Source organism: Zonotrichia leucophrys, chromosome 18, assembly GCF_028769735.1.
Source record: "Zonotrichia leucophrys gambelii isolate GWCS_2022_RI chromosome 18, RI_Zleu_2.0, whole genome shotgun sequence".
Lineage (NCBI taxonomy): Eukaryota > Metazoa > Chordata > Aves > Passeriformes > Passerellidae > Zonotrichia > Zonotrichia leucophrys.
In genome coordinates this window covers 4,606,128-4,622,350 of record NC_088187.1, presented here as the reverse complement: position 1 = coordinate 4,622,350, position 16,223 = coordinate 4,606,128, and the positions used below count along the sequence as shown (strand labels likewise).

At 38.5% G+C, this 16,223-nt stretch overlaps 1 protein-coding gene across 2 annotated transcripts in view; it reads left to right on the top strand.

The window, feature by feature from the left end:
- Window positions 1–16,223, top strand: part of OGFOD3 (2-oxoglutarate and iron dependent oxygenase domain containing 3) — a 31,130-nt gene that overhangs the window by 767 nt on the left and 14,140 nt on the right. For both annotated transcript variants that reach the window (XM_064728307.1, XM_064728308.1), the window contains exons 2-7: window positions 60–316; window positions 4,227–4,302; window positions 4,888–4,930; window positions 10,121–10,185; window positions 10,758–10,814; window positions 15,844–15,997. In XM_064728307.1, the coding sequence (XP_064584377.1) occupies window positions 60–316; window positions 4,227–4,302; window positions 4,888–4,930; window positions 10,121–10,185; window positions 10,758–10,814; window positions 15,844–15,997 (652 nt within the window). The remainder of the gene's footprint in view (window positions 1–59; window positions 317–4,226; window positions 4,303–4,887; window positions 4,931–10,120; window positions 10,186–10,757; window positions 10,815–15,843; window positions 15,998–16,223) is intronic.

Sequence of the window (16,223 nt, the reverse complement as noted above, 5' to 3'; positions counted from 1 at the left end):
CGGTATCGGCCCGGTCCGGCCCTCCCCGCTCACGGTGCCCGTTCTGTGCTCCCTCGCAGCGCCAAGAAGGGCAGATCCCAGCAGGATCCCCGGGCAAGGTGGCTGAAGGCAGCCATCCTCCTCCTCTTCCTCTGCGCCGCGGCCGGCGGCGGCCTCGTGGTCTGGAGCCGCGTCCGCACCCAGGATGGGATCCCCGAGGGTGGAATCCCCGCAGACGGGGTCACCGAGGTGCTGGCCCATCGCAGTGACACCCTGCAGGACAAGTTCGTGGAGGTGCCCTGCTCCGAGGACTACGAGAGCCACCGGCGCTTTGCAGGTACCGGGCAGGGCTGGCCGTGCTCGGGGGGCAGCTGCAGCTTGGCCGCTGCCCGGGCACCCAACTTTGGCTGTAAAACTCCCGTGTTTGCAGCAAACTCCTGGTCACTGTCCCTTACCTAAAGCCCCAAACGTTCGTGCCCCTCGGGCCAGCTGAACTTGGTGTAACTGAGCTTCCAGTCGATCCTGAGAGGTTTTTTCCCCCTTCTGAAACTGCTTTGCAAGGGTCTATGAAATAAACTTCCTGCTAAGTCTGTTTCTGGTTTGTTTCCATACTCTGTTCCATACAGAGCATGGAGCGGCGCTGATGCAGGACATTATGCCACCAGTGTGTGGTGACTGACAAGTGCCAGCTTTTGTCACTTATTCTGAGATCTGTGTCTGCTTTGGGGGGTGCCTGCAAAGCACTTTTCTGTCTTTGTGTCTTTCTGCTGAGCCTGTTTTCAAATTGGTGTCTGTTCCCCCTGGCACTTATTTCTTTGCAGTGTTGAGGTTGGTTCTTCAAGAGACAGGGAAGATTTTAATCTGCACAAAGAGCAGTGAGAGTTTGACTTGCAGCTTCCATGGATGAGCAGTGCTGATGTTCTCTTTCAGATTTGCAGAGTGTTGTGATGAACATTTTCAGTTCGTACAGCTGCCAGAGAGCAGCTCTGCTCTTGGTTTTTGTCAGTATGTCTGGCTGTGTGTTGGCTGATAAGCTGTTGAATCCAAAACAAAACCAAACCAAAATTTTCTGAGTTAGTTTTTAGCCAAATTGGTGATTTATCTGCTTCATGATGTGGCTGAGAAAATGCTGACACAAAGCTGGAGGCTGGAAGAAGCTGCTGTGAGCTGAGGAAGAACAAAGGTGATCAAGGGGCTGGAGAACCCATCCTGTCAGGAAAACCTCAGGGAGCTGAGTCCCCTTTCCCTGGAGAAGGCTCAGGGAGAGCACATTTCATTATTCCAGTGCTTAAAGGAAAGCTACAGAGGACAGAAGCTCTGCCTTTGTCAGGAGCAGCACAAAGCAGACAAGGCACAGCGGGTGCAGCTTGCATTGGGAAAGATTTCATCTTGATATAAAAAGAAATTACAGACAGAACACTCAATCACAGGAACAACCTCCTCTGGCTGAGGGTTTCCAGGATGTGATTGAACACTGTGCTGGATAATCTTATCCAGGCTCTCTGAGAGCACCACAAAAAGCTGAACCAGATGATGTTTGGAGGTCCTTCTTTCTCCTGTGCTAGTTCTGATAGAAAGTGTTTGACAAATTGCAGCTCCATGTTCTTCAGGTGCTGTTGGTCAAAAAGACTTAGAACATAAAAGAAAATTTTATGTGGAGTTTGAGGTTATATAGTTTTTCCTCAGTGCTGCTACTGTAGCATCTTTTTTTGACGATTCATCTCAAATGTTATTTAGGCCAAGAAAACTGATGTCAGGAAGCTGCCAATAAAAAAATTGTCTTGGTAAGGTAATGTTTTGGTTTTTTTGGTTTTTTTTAACATGAGAACAGGTGTTCTGTGTTAACTTTTCATAGTTACTATAAGGGGAAACTGCTGCTGGGTGAATTTGTGTAGTGCAAGGCCAGAGAAAACTGCAGCTGGTGATTTGGTTATAACTGAACTGGGGCTAAAAGTCTCTGGATTCTGCATCTGCAGTATTTTCTTACCAAAAGAAACCCCCCAAACCAACAAAACTTTACTTTTCCCTTCCCAGTTTTGCAAAAGCAATTTTTTTGAGCTTGTGGTCTTGGCCATCCCACCAGTTATGCTTGTCATTGTTTTCTTTTTATTCCTTCTTTTTCATCCTATTCTTTTCACTGTAAGGAAGGCAGGAATTTGAAGCACATCTCTCCAGCAACAGGAATGAATGTATTCTTTATTTTTAGGGGTGTCTGGGGAGCAGCAGCAAGTGCTGCTGTGAGATCTCACCTTTTGGCTTTGTATGGGGATAATTGATAATTGTCCTCCATCTTTCTAATTAGGTGTTTCCTTGGTGCTGCTGCTTAAGTTCTGTGATTGATTTGGGTTTTTATTTATGGGGTATTCTATTCTATTCTATTCTATTCTATTCTATTCTATTCTATTCTATTCTTTGTTGTGACTGTGCTTTTGAGGGTCCAGCTGTTAATTGATTAATTAAAGCTGAGCTGTGATCATTTTCCCACGAGAGGGTGGTGATGAGCTGTGGAGGAGTTCTGTGTGTTCCCCACAGCCCAGCCAGGCAGAAAATGTGGATTATGGATCAGCTCAGCAGCTTCAGGCACTTGGAAATAGGTTTGTGTCACTCAATAGCTCTTCATTCTCAGTCTTTGGCCTGGTTTGGCACCCTCAGCTGTGGGCTGTGTGTCAGGAGGAGGCACATTCCTGTCACCACTCAGGGGCTGATGCTCAGCTGTGAAGTTTCCACAGCTAAAATCAGCTTTTTATTTATGCACCTGTCCCTGCTTCCAGCTGAACCTGCTGCAACTGAGCTTCCAGTTTGCTTCAAGTGATTTGGTAGCTGCTGTCAGAGCAGGATTTATTCCCTTAGCACCGCCTGCCTGTAAATAAACTTCATACCAAAGAAAATTCTGGTTTTTGTGCTGAATGGGAGCAGTGTTTTCCTCGTGTTTTCCATGTTTTGGTATGTTCTTCTTTACCTTGATTTACCTGGTAGCCAGAGCTGATGGTGCCTTATCAGACAAGGGACCAGATCAGATCAAGGTTTCAAACCATGCCATTTTTTCCTCCTCTTTTTTTACAAGTAAAAATATTTACTCTATTTTACAAGTAAAAATATTTACTCTATAGCACCCACTTTTTACAATTTCTCTGGACACCATAACAATGTTTAAAAAACAAGCAAGAGCAATTAATATCTCAGCAAGCACAGACAATTCTGCTCCTATGGGCTGAGCTGGAAACTCTGTTTTGTAAGAGGGGAATTGCAACCATTAATTCTTTCAGAATATAAACTTTAATGAAAATTAAAAGCAAAATGGTATACCTTATGTCATACTTCTCAAAAAAAAAGCAATATATTTTCTGGAAATACTCAATAAACTAAGCTCATCTTGAGTTAGTGCTTTGTGAGCACCTCCTGCTTCCAGTTCTCTGTCAGAGACCCCAGACCTGTAAAAATTGCCTGAGGTAACCCTGTAGTTTTGCCAAGCATGGATATTTGCAGCTGAAAAAGGAACAAATCTTCTCTGAAATCAGAAATCTTTGCAGAATGTTGTAGAAAGGAAGCTCTCAATAGCCAGGTTTGTCCTGGAGTATTGAATTTCTCCTTTGAGTTTACTCTTCTCTCTTGAAAATCAGCTTTCCCTGCAGCCCACCTGGGGTACATCCAGTAATAGGAAATGGAAATTCCTGCAAAATTCCTGGCAAAACTTCTCCCATCTGCCTGGTCATTGTTATGAGCTGCCTTTGATCAGAGCACAGTGATGCTTTTGTCCTCCATGGGTGAATTGATGGATTTCTTTCCAGGAATTTTGTGTTCTGATGAATAAATAATCCTTGAAGTGACAGTTCAGGAGCACTGAGAAACCACACTCAGCCCCTCTCTCTGGGGCTTTACATCTGTAAATGGATCTTCCTCAGAAAAATGCCAAATGTAACATCCCAAGGTCTCTGGTGGCTCAGAACTGATTTTATTTCTTCTTTTTTTTTGCCTGAAGTTTGTTGTCAACCAGACTTACAAGAACTTTCATATATTCTCCACCTGGAACCCCTGCTGCTGACTTGGTATTCCCTGGAGCTTTTAAAATTTAATGTTAGATTTCTTAGCAGTGAATTTTAGGAGGCTTTTAAAATCTTATATATCCAAGCTGTGTGCTTCAAGAGAGACTTCAACAAAGACTTTTTTGCAAAGCCTCATTTAAAAACCTGCCCTTCAGGTGGCTGAAGTGGTTTCAGTGGGTTCTTTTCCTCCTCTTTGTGTTGCAGGTTGCACTCCTAGGAAGTGTGGAAGAGGGGTGACAGATGCTGTCATCACAAGGGAAGAAGCTGAAAGAATTCGTAGGTAATTCTTCTTTTAGCTCCAGCTTTTAAAAGCACTGATTTTAATGCCAATCTGAGGGGTAGGATGGTGGAGCAGGATAGGTTAGACTGATTAAAAACTGAAATTTTTGTTATTAAAGCAATTTTACATTTTTTTACTGTAGTGGGGGCAGTTCTTTCACACAGAATCTTCCCGGCTCTGAGGGGCCACGAGCACTTCACAGAGAGAAAGGAAAATGAATTAAATAAGTTTTAAAGGATTTTCACTTGTTTTAAATGCAGAACAAAACAGTGTGAGCCTTATTGCAGCTGTGTCTGTCTGGGTAATCCCCAGCAGTCCTCTGGGAAGGGTCTGGTTTTGGGGTATTTTGGGGATTTGTGGAAGGGAGCTGCAAGCTCAGAAATATTCTGCAACTCAAATCCTTCATTTTCATGACAGCCTGGAAAGTTCAGTTTCCAAAAAAATTGGAGCTGCTGTTAACTCAGTTGGGTTCTACCTGAAGCATCAAATCCCACTCTGTGGGGAGTTACATGGTGTAAATAAGGACATTAAAGGACAAATTAATAAAACTCCAGTTCTCATCTGAGATTATTGTTTTGCCTGCAGAATAGCAGAGAGGGGACTGTCCTTGGGAGGATCTGATGGAGGGGTGAGCAGTGTCCTGTTATTTTCTACATTCTTTTATTGCCAAGGCAAGATTATAAGTGCATTTTTTGGGGGCTGAGGTGAGGAGATGGAGATTCTTTCCATCTGTTCAGACTTGGAAAATAATTGATTTGTAAAGTTATTTCTCATTATTACTTCTGCTAATTCTCATTATTACTTCTCATTATTACTTCTGTAACTCTTGACTTTGTAATACAGAATACATTTCCTTGTATTTAATTATTTCTAGCACCTCTCTTGAACTGGTTTTGTCTTCATCTGAAAAGAGTTGCTGTAGTAGAACTGTAAAAGTTTCTCTTCTGAAAGTAAATTCCAGTGGTTCACAGCATCATGTAAAGATTGGTTTTATAGAGACAAAAAAACCATGTAATGTCTTAAATAGCCCTTGGAATAATATTCTTGAAAAGAAAATATTTTGAAAGAATCCCACTTCTCTTTAATGAGCACATTCATTTTAATTTCTTTCCCCCATCTTTGTTCTCAGAATGTTTCTGTGTGTGAACGGGGACTGTTTAATGAATATTTGTAAACAGAGCCACTCCTGTGGGCCTCTGCTGAATGAGGACTTTTATTAGCAAAAAAAGAAGGGTTTCAGTGGAAAAAAATAAGAATTTATTGTCCTTGTGAATGTGTAAAAAATATAAACCAAGAAATATCTCTGTTACTTTGGAAACTTCATTTTGTTCCTTTTTATTTTTTAAGGGGAGGTAAATGAGAGGGAGGGGAAGCTGCTTCTCTCTCACTGCAATAAAATAAATCTGTTAAAAATCTGATGTCTGTGGAGAGGTGTGGGCTCTGAGCCGAGCCTCACATGTCTCATCATCTGGAAATGTGAGGAAATTCTTAATCCTCAGGGAAAGGATGTTTTAAATACATTCTCCTTACCCAGTTTCTAATATTCTGAATATATTTAAAATAATATTTAAAATACTATTTTAAATATACTCTCCCTACCCAGTTTCTAATATTTTTACCATATTTCAAATAATATTTTTAATAGGATTTAAAATACATTCTCCTTACCCCGTTTCTAATATTTTTAATATATTATTTAAAATATATTATTTGATAGTATATTATTTTATAATAATATAATATATTATTATATATTAATATATATTATATTAATAATATATAATATTATATATTATTTTATAATAATTTTATTATTATTTTATAATAACATATTATATTATTAAAATATATTATTAATATAATATATTTTTAATATATTATTTAAAATCTATTATTTGAATATATTTTAAATAATATTTTAATATGATTTTAAATACACTCTCCTTACCCAGTTTCTAATATTTTTTCTATATTTAAATAATATTTTTAATAGAATTTAAAATACATTCTCCTTACCCCATTTCTAATGTTTTTAATATATTTTAAATAGTATTTTGAATATATTTAAAATAATATTTTAATACGATTTTAAATACACTTTCCTTACCCAGTTTCTAATATTTTTACCATATTTCAAATAATATTTTTAATTGGATTTAAAATACATTCTCCTTACCCCATTTCTAATATTTTTAATATATTTTAAATAGTATTTTGTATATATTTTAAATAATATTTTAATATTATTTTAAATACACTCTCCTTACCCAGTTTCTAATATTTTTACCATATTTCAAATAATATTTTTAATAGAATTTAAAATACATTCTCCTTACCCCATTTCTAATATTTTAAACATATTTTAAGTAGTATTTTGAATATATTTTAAATAATATTTTAATATGATTTTAAATACACTCTCCTTACCCAGTTTCTAATATTTTTACTATATTTGAAATAATATTTTTAATAGGATTTAAAATACATTCTCCTTACCCACTTTCTAATGTTTTTAATATATTTTAAATAGTATTTTGTATATATTTAAATAATATTTTAATATGATTTTAAATACACTCTCCTTACCCAGTTTCTAATATTTTTACTATATTTCAAATAATATTTTTAATAGTATTTAAAATACATTTTTCTTACCCAGTTTCTAATGTTTTTTCCATATTTTAAGTAGTATTTTGAATATATTTTAAATAATATTTTAATATGATTTTAAATACCCTCTCCTTACCCAGTTTCTCATGTTTTTACCATATTTCAAATAATATTTTTAATAGGATTTAAAATACATTCTCCTTACCCACTTTCTAATGTTTTTAATATATTTTAAATAGTATTTTGAATATATTTTAAATAATATTTTTAATAGGATTTAAAATACATTCTCCTTACCCCATTTCTAATATTTTTAATATATTTTAAATAGTATTTTGAATATATTTTAAATAATATTTTAATATTATTTTAAATACTCTCCTTGCCCAGTTTCTTTTATTCCTGTCCTGCCTTTTTCCTCTTCCTTTCCCCAAGCTTCCAGACACCTGCAGTAGGTCTGGCTTGTTGCTTTAAATTTCTTGAGCGTTTGGATGATTCTGTCCAATTATATCTGCTGTAAGACTAATTCTTCCTTTAAAATATCTCAAAATTACTGCTGCTGTTTCATGATTTTTAATTCTTACTTTAGCCACTTTGTTCTCTTTGCTAGTCAAAATAAAACGTGGGCAGGTTTCTGTTGGGATTCAGATTGCATTTTCATTGCCTGGTGTTTCCTCTTAAGCCCTTTGTAAGCAGCACGTCTGGGGTTTTTTTGGGTTTTTTTGCCTATCATGGTTGTTACATTTTGAATTCTCAGAAGTGGGTTTGTGTCTGTGTGTTTAGATATAATTTATTCATTTAAAGGTGTAAACTTGCAGTTTGTGACTTTGTTTAATCTCTCCTCCCTTTGTTTGTGCCCTTCCCTGGAGTGCTGGAGCACAGCACCAACACTTGTTTCCTATTCCATCTTTTTATGTTGAGAAAGTTTTGACAAACATCTGAATTATTGAAGCCTCCCTGGGGTCACGCCCCAGTTGTCATGCTGAGCTTTCTTATCTTCCTTTGTAACTTTTCTTTTCCTGGGTTTATATTTATTTATGCAGAGGCACACAGAGTGAAGCTAGAGGGGCCATGGTCATCTGGTTTAACTTCTGCAGAATCCAAACAGGAACATTTTCTCCAGCAGCAAGCTGCTTTCCCTTCTACATCTGTCTCTGTAAAGAAGTTTTATACTAAAGAAGTTTTATACTCTGTTCCTTATTCACAGAATGGGAATTAAATTAGTTTTCTTGATGTTTGCCTCAGCTTTTTGCTTCTTTGTATAGATAATGATATTAACCTTTTCAATCTTCTGTGATTTTGTAATTATTCCCTCCCTGATATTTCTGCACATCACCCCTGCTGGTGTGAACACTTCAGTCCAGTCCACTTCTTCCAACTGGAGCTTGGGGAGTGAGAAGAAATGTGTAAGAAAAGCATGTGGAAAGAGTTAGAAAGGCAATTTGTTTTTAAATTAAATTAAACTTCTCAGCTGTGTTGTGCTACTTCCTATAATCTACTTTAATATGGTCACAAACAGATCTCTGAAGCTACACAGGAGCAGTTTTACTTCTTTTAGCTGTGGTTTGGATTTTTGTACAGAACCAGAAACAAACAGATGAAAGTATTTTGTTTCTGAAGCTTGAGTAAAGCTTGATACAAGAGCTGCTCTTGCCTGAGAGTGAGAAGGGCAGATCTGAAAAGCTCATGCTGTGTCCACTCCAGTAACTTGCTACTTTATGTATTTTTCAAGGGGTAAATAAGGTTATTTGTGTAAGTTTGTTTAAAAAAAAGATCTTTTTATCTTTTCTAATAAGAGTTAGTAGGGTTCCCCTGCACAGAGCAGTTGAGGCTGCAGAGATTTTCTAAGGGACTGTGATGAGAGTGTTCCCCTGTCACCAGTGCTGTTACTGCTGGGATTTTGTCAGAATGATGTGAATGGTTTGTGGTGCACCCAAACAATGGCAAATTCCAAGATGAGTGCCCAGATATTGACATCAGAGCTGTCATTACTTCAGTGCCAGTCAGGTTAATTAACTGGTGCTCTGATATTTCCAGTATAAATAACAAAAAGGCTTCTATTAGTTCTATTTTTAAATATTTTAGAATTGATGCAGAACAAACGTGTTTTGTGGACTGCAAGGGACATACAGAAGTGTACTTTATTAAATTTAGAGAAACATTTTAGAATCCTCTCTTCTGGCAAATCTGAATATTAATCCGTGGTGGTGTTCACAGGGGTCCCAGGAAGAGACAAGAATCTGACTCCATGTTTCAGAAGGCTGATTTATTATTTTATGATATATATTATATTAAAATTATACTAAAAGAATAGAAGAAAGGATTTCATCAGAAGGCTGGCTAAGAATAGAAAAAGAAGGAATGATAACAAAGGCTTGTGGCTCAGACAGAGAGTCCAAGCCAGCTGACTGTGATTGGCCATTAATTAGAAACAATCACATGAGACCAATCACAGATGCACCTGTTGCATTCCACAGCATCAGATAATCAATGTTTACATTTTGTTCCTGAGGTCTCTCAGCTTCTTAGGAGAAAAAATCCTAAGGAAAGGATTTTTCATGAAATATGTCTGTGACATTAATCTTTGCAGCTTGTTGGGAGCTCAGCAGGAGTTTGGCTTGAATTGGATGAAGAAATGGATTGAATTTTCATTTTCACTCTGTGGTTTTCTTTTATAGCGGCTTAGAAATTGAGGAAAAGAAAGTTTGGTCCTAGCAAGCCTTGGAATTCTAATTGTACTTTTAAAGAGACTTTTTAATGTCTGTATTAAATATGAGAAGTATACAGGATCTTGTGGTGAAAGAGAAGTTTTAATAACAAATGCAGGGCAAGATAAATATTAGTGCTGCTACTTGAGCACACAAATACTGGAAAATGTGTGTGGAAATGTCTTCAAGAAGGGATCCTGGAGCAGAGTGATTTACCCTGAGCCCATGGGGGGAAGCTGGCAATTCCCTGTCAGATCTGAGTCTCAGAATTTGCAGTCCTGTGCTTTTTTTTAAATAATACCTTAATAATCTCTGCAGGGATCTGAGGGAGGTTTCTAGTTGTAAAATAAATGTTGTATTGTGAACCCAAAGCTGGAAGCTGCTTTTACATGGGAGGCTGTGGAAAGTGAGAGGCAACTTGGGACAGTTATTAAAGGTCACAGTTAAATAATGCTAAAACCTTTTCATGCTCATTTTTCCTTCTTTGTTTCCTTTTCCAGGCATCAATTCTGGACTTGCACTCTGGAGCTCTTTCCCTGGGGAAGCATTTTGTTAATCTGTACAGGTAAAGTGAGGCTGTGGCTTCCTGCCTGCTGTCATCCCATCCCTTCCCTGCCACTGCCTCTTGCAGTGTCTCCAGCCCTGGGCTGGGATTAGTGAGGACAAATTATGGAATTTGGCTGCAGCCACCACACTTTCCATGGCCAGTTAAAGAGCTTTCCTGGCATGAAAACTGATCTTTTATTGAACTGGGCACTTTGAAAGCTGCCATTATCTTTATTTTTATGTTCTTGCACTGGTTAATCATAGTATTTTTTCACAGTTATAGTTTAGTTTATTCAGCAGTGGAAGAAATCAAATAGCCTGAACCATTAAAAACTTGAGTCCATGTGCTTATTTCATGATGTGGGAGGGGATTTTTTTAATGCCTGAGGAATGCCATTACCACTTGCAGCATTTCAATCCTTTAATCTTTTAACATTTGATCTTTTTTGGACATCATGCTCAAAAGCATTTGTAAGATTTTTTTTTTTTTTTAATTTTGTCCTCACTTTTTGATTTGGGGTAAGGAGTTTTCTTGTTATTGCTCAGTATGATTCAACAACTCCTCTTTTAGCCTGTTGTTTAACTTTTCAGGTACTTTGGGGACAAAATTCAAGACATCTTCACAGAAGAGGATTTTGCCTTATACAGGTAAAGATTTCCAATAACTGCTGAATGAGCCACAAACCAGAACTTTTTATGGTTTTGAGTTTTTTGTGGAGTGCAGGCTGGGAGGGAATTGCCCTTTGCATTCATACACTGGATTTTGCAGCTCAAAATAGTAATATCTTAGTAATTTAGAGAACTAAATGACTCAAGGAAGAGAAGTAAAAGGATTTTTTGGTGACTGATAAACAACATCAGCCACGTCAGGACAGTTTTAGGGTGTGAATGTATTTAGGGTGATGGCAGCAGCAAACATTTCCCTCCCTCCCAGCAAGAAGAGCTGCTCCTCTGAGTTCTGTGGGGATTTGGGATGGAAAATCCTCATTTCCTCCTCTTTCACACTTTATCCAAGGGGTTGTGTGAGATGAAAGACACAATTCTGGGCTAGTATTACATCAGGAATTGGGGATTTTTTTTGAGGCAGAGTGTAGCAAAACATTAAAAATGATAAAGCAGGAAGTGGAAGGACTTGAGATGATTCATGTTCTGGCTGGAGAAGCAGCCAGAGGATGAAATAACTCTATAATGGAGCAGCTCTGGCACCTGATGCTCCCAGCTTTGCTGCAGCCCTGCTCATGCTCTTAACAAACACAACAAAGCTAACGAGTTCCATGTGGCTGGGGAGGTGTGTGGCCAGAGTTTGGGAACAAGACTAGACACAATAATTCTTTGGTTGTGCATTTCAGTTGGTCTCTTATAATTTAAAATGTCCCTGATTTGAATATTTGAACTCTTTTTTTTTTTGGTCTTTTTTTTTTTTTTTGCCTGTGAAGGAATCTGATCTCCCTCTAGTGGTGGAAGGAATGTTGAGTAGCCAAATGAGTTTATTAGTTTTATTAAAATAGTAATGAATTAATAATATATTAAAATATTAATCACTTAAAGCTTATTTTTATTTAACAGCTGTTTTTAGATGTCATTGTCTTTATAGATGAACTTCTTTAAAATGTTTTTACTTGTGATCCCAATATTGCAAAAATTAGATGAACCCTTGATCATTATTGAACTTTGCATAAAGAAAATGTATAATTTCTGTTTCACATGAACAGAAGCATTCAATTTTTCAATAATTTTATAACTTTATGCTGTGAGATGAGACAGCTGCTAGGGAATGTCACTATTCCATTGGGGTTTCATGCCAGTATAGGGGATGTTTCAGTGACTGGATGTGAAGCTAATACAAAATATATTATTAAATGCTTCTGTTCCTATTAATGGCAGTGCTTTAGCATGGACTGTAGTACTTTATGGCCTTAATGAATGATTTTATGCTATTTTTGGGAGCATTTGTCTTCATTACTTCCCCTTCCCTACCAAGGTCACTTTAAAAATACACTCTTGGGAGAAATAACTGAATGTAATTCATGTCTAAGTATTACTGATTGCAACAATAAGGAAACTGAGAAGGCCTCCTGAGCCAGGGGCCTGATTTCTGAGCTGTCTCTGTCAAAATTACATTGCTTCAGACTCAATTATGGTTTCTAGGCTGATGCTTTAACCACCATCTGCCAAGCACATTACAGCAATCCCTCTTGTTGCACATAATAAATGAAATGTTTATTCAGAAAGGAGACCTTTAATCAGGGTGTTTGCTGGAAGGGGTGAGTTGAGCAGAAAACAGCACAATCAAAAGATTTATTCCCAAAACCTGACAGCTGATGAAGGCAGAGACAGGAGGAGCAGGGAGGAGCTGTGGCTTTGCTTTGTGTGTGTGATTGCTGTTAAAGGAGCCCTTGGCTTTGTCAGCTCCCTGGGCAGTGCTGACGGGTGGGATCATCAGCAGTTGTGTGCATTGAGCTCTGAGTGTTCCTGTCACCATGGCTCAGTCACACTTTGCTCCTAACTGCATTTTTTGTGTTGTTCTGGCAGAGCCTGTGTCTCACAGAAACTTTTCAGTGGCACTTTCATCTCTTTGTGCTGCTGCTGCATTAAACTGGCAGCTTTGCAAGCTGCAAACTTCCTTTCTTTACAGTTGTGTGTTCCTTGAGCTTCCAGCTATACTTCACTGGCTTTTTTTAAAATTGTCTTCCTCATCAAAAATTTTACATTTTCTTCCTCACCAAAAATTTCTTCCTCTAATTCCAAACAGTGACTGATTGTGGTGGTGCTCACAGGGGTCTCAGGATGAGGGAAGAGATGAGAATGTTGACTCCATGTTTCAGAAGGCTTGATTTATTATTTTATTATATATATTGTATTAAAACTACACTAAAACAATAGAAGAAAGGATTCCATCAGAAGGCTAGCAAGGAATAATAAAGGTATGGAATGATAATAAAATCTTGTGACTGACCAGAGAGTCTGACACAGCTGACTGTGATTGGCCATTAATTAGAAACAACCACATGAGACCAATCACAGATGCACCTGTTGCATTCCACAGCAGCAGATAACCATTGCTTACATTTTGTTCCTGAGGCCTCTCAGCTTCTCAGGAGAAAAAAAAGGAAATTATTTTTTCATAAAACATTTCTGTGACAACTGTTTTTACAGAATCTGGTGCTCATGTGCTCCTCTCAGGGAGTTCTGCTCTGCCTGTTGGCATTTCCCATTGACTCAGTGCAAATGGACAAGGGCTGCTGCTGACAGATGTGGGGGGAGCATGAATTTGGTGCTGAGCATTAATTTGGAGCATTAATTTGGTTGACTGGAGGCTGTTCTGGGCATTTCTTGCCCCTGAGAGCTCTATTATTGCATCTGCCAGGGTACACCTCAGCAGCATGAATGAGACAAGAGTTGCTGTGCTTATGAAAATAAATGCTTCTCCAGCAGGAAGAAATATTTTCTTTGTAGCCATAATCCACCAGAGCTGTCCCAAGAGTTGTGAAGAGCCCAGAGCAGTGAGGGAAGGGAGGCTCCTGCTGCTTCTGGGTCACAGAGGCTGAGGGATCAGTGTGACTCTCCCAGTTTTGGGCTCATTCATTCCTTTCTTCTGAGCTGAAATTTGGCTTCTCTTGTCACTTGGTTTAGACATGAAGGGCAATGCTTTTGTCCTTAAGTATTTTGCCAGTAGTTTGTGTTTGGAGCAGCAGGGCAGGGAGTGGAATGAAAACCTGCAGTCATATTGATAAATGTTGAAATGGCCTGGCCAGCAGAAAACAGACTGTACAGAAGAATTTTTCTAGGCTAAAAAGTGACCTTATTCTATTTTTCAAAGCTGTATTTGGCATATTGAGTGGGACTTTGCATCCTGTTTGGTTTGTAAAACACACATTGTGCCCAAAACATTGCACATCAGTCTCCAAGAGGAGAGAAGCTTTAACAGAGCCTTATAAACAGCAGACAGCAAACCTTAACAGAAAGCTTTTAAAAGTGAAAAATGAATCATGCTGAAAGAAGAGGGAGGACTCTTTGCAGAGCAGGACAACTGGAGGAATTCAGTTATGTCAAGACTGTGACTGCTTGGGAGGGGATTTATTCCTGGCTGCTGCAGGGGCCAGGAATCAGCTGCTCTGCTGTTCGTGGCTGGGAATTCTTCAGCTGCTCTCCATTCACAAAATGAATAATTGCATTTAATGCTTTCTGAGAGCCTTTCCTGCATCCTGCTCCTTTGGAAAGGCAGACAGCAAGATCAGCCTCCCACAGCATGAGAGGAAGGAGCTGTGGGTTCTTTCCTTTTGCAAACTCCACCACTGTGTAGCACATGAAACCTCAGCTCCTGCAGCCATATATATCCCTGAAAATCCCTCTGACTTCATCTGATACTTTTAATACTTCACATGTAAAATAGCTGGAATTGACCCCTAAAAATGTAAAGTGAGACAGGTTAAAAAATCAAATCTGTGTGTGTTATTTCTATTTCTTGTGAGGGACTAGGTGTGAACTGAATGAATATTTAGTATTTTTTAGTACTTGTGGATTTTAAGAGATGCCTTTCACAGCCTGTAGACACACACCACAGGTTTTGTTTTAATTCTGCCACTTCTTTTTAGTCACCATTTAAGTTCCCTAGAGAAATACCTGGGAAAAACTTCTTGAAGCTTATGCTGAGTGGAGAAATGCAGTGGAAGATACAAACCTACTAATATAATTCCATGCACAACTTCAGAAATATGTTCTCTTTCTTTTTTGTACACTGTAATTGTGTAGTTGTGAAAGACATCTTGCATTAATTTAAAAAAGTCTGGTAATAATACCAATACATATGTTGACCAAGAGCCCTGAATTTGATGGTGCCAGGAACTTCACCAGTTGATTTAAAAGCAATTAAAGGTTCTTCAGAGGCAACCCTTTTATGAAGTACAACTTTACTTTTTCCTGCTTTGGATTAAGAATATCTCTGTGAAAGCCTTTAATGTTCCAGCAGTTAACAAACAGTGGGATCAGTGTGGAAATACTCAGGAAAACAGAAATTTTCAAACCTAGGCCACAGGAGACAAAGTTTGTATCCCTTGATATTCTGATAATTAAAAAAACCCCAAAGAAACAAACCCCAACCAAAATCCCTGGGGGAGGTCCCTTTTCTCTCCCTCTTTTCTCTTTCTCTCTCTCTTTGTCTTTTCTTTCTCTTTTCTCTCTCTCTCTGTCTTTTCTCTCTTTTCTCTCTTTCTCTTTTCTCTCTTTCTCTTTTCTTTCTCTTTTCTTTTTTCTCTCTTTCTCTTTTCTCTCTTTCTCTTTTCTCTCTTTCTCTTTTCCTTCTCTTTTCCTTCTCTTTTCCTTCTCTTTTCCTTCTCTTTTCCTTCTCTTTTCCTCTCTCTTTTCCTTCTCTTTTCCTTCTCTTTTCCTTCTCTTTTCCTTCTCTTTTCCTTCTCTTTTCCCTCTCTTTTCCTTCTCTTTTCTCTCTCTTTTCCCTCTCTTTTCCCTCTCTTTTTCCCTCCTCTCTTTCTCTCTCTCTCTTCTCTCTCTCTCTTTCTCTCTTTTCTCTCTCTCTCCTCTCTCTCCTCTGTCTCTCCTCAGGCAAACTCAGACATGGCTGTGTTCCCACGTTTCTCAGCTGAGGAAGAAGCAGTGAGTGATGAGGAGCACAGGAGCAGCAGGAGGGAGGTGGCACTGACAGCCTGTGTGTTCTCTGCAGGGATGTGAGGCAGAGGATTCAGCAGAGGATTGCTCAGGTGTTTGGGATCAGCTCTTCTGCCTTGTACCTGACCAAGCCGACCTTCTTCTCCAGGATGAACAGCACAGGGGCCAAGACAACACATGATGAGTACTGGCACCCGCACGTGGACAAGGTGAGGAGGGGCTGACATGGGATGCAAATATCTGTTATTATTATTAAATCACCTTAAAATCATTTTGCATTTAAACAATCCATCAGACAGGTTTGAAAACTGGTGCTTCAGGGGATGAACAAGTGAGTTTTAGAAACATGAGCCGTTACATCCCATTCATTTTTATTTTCTCTAATTTAGTTTTGTTAGAATTAGTAAACTGTGAGGATGACTAGTCAGGAATCTC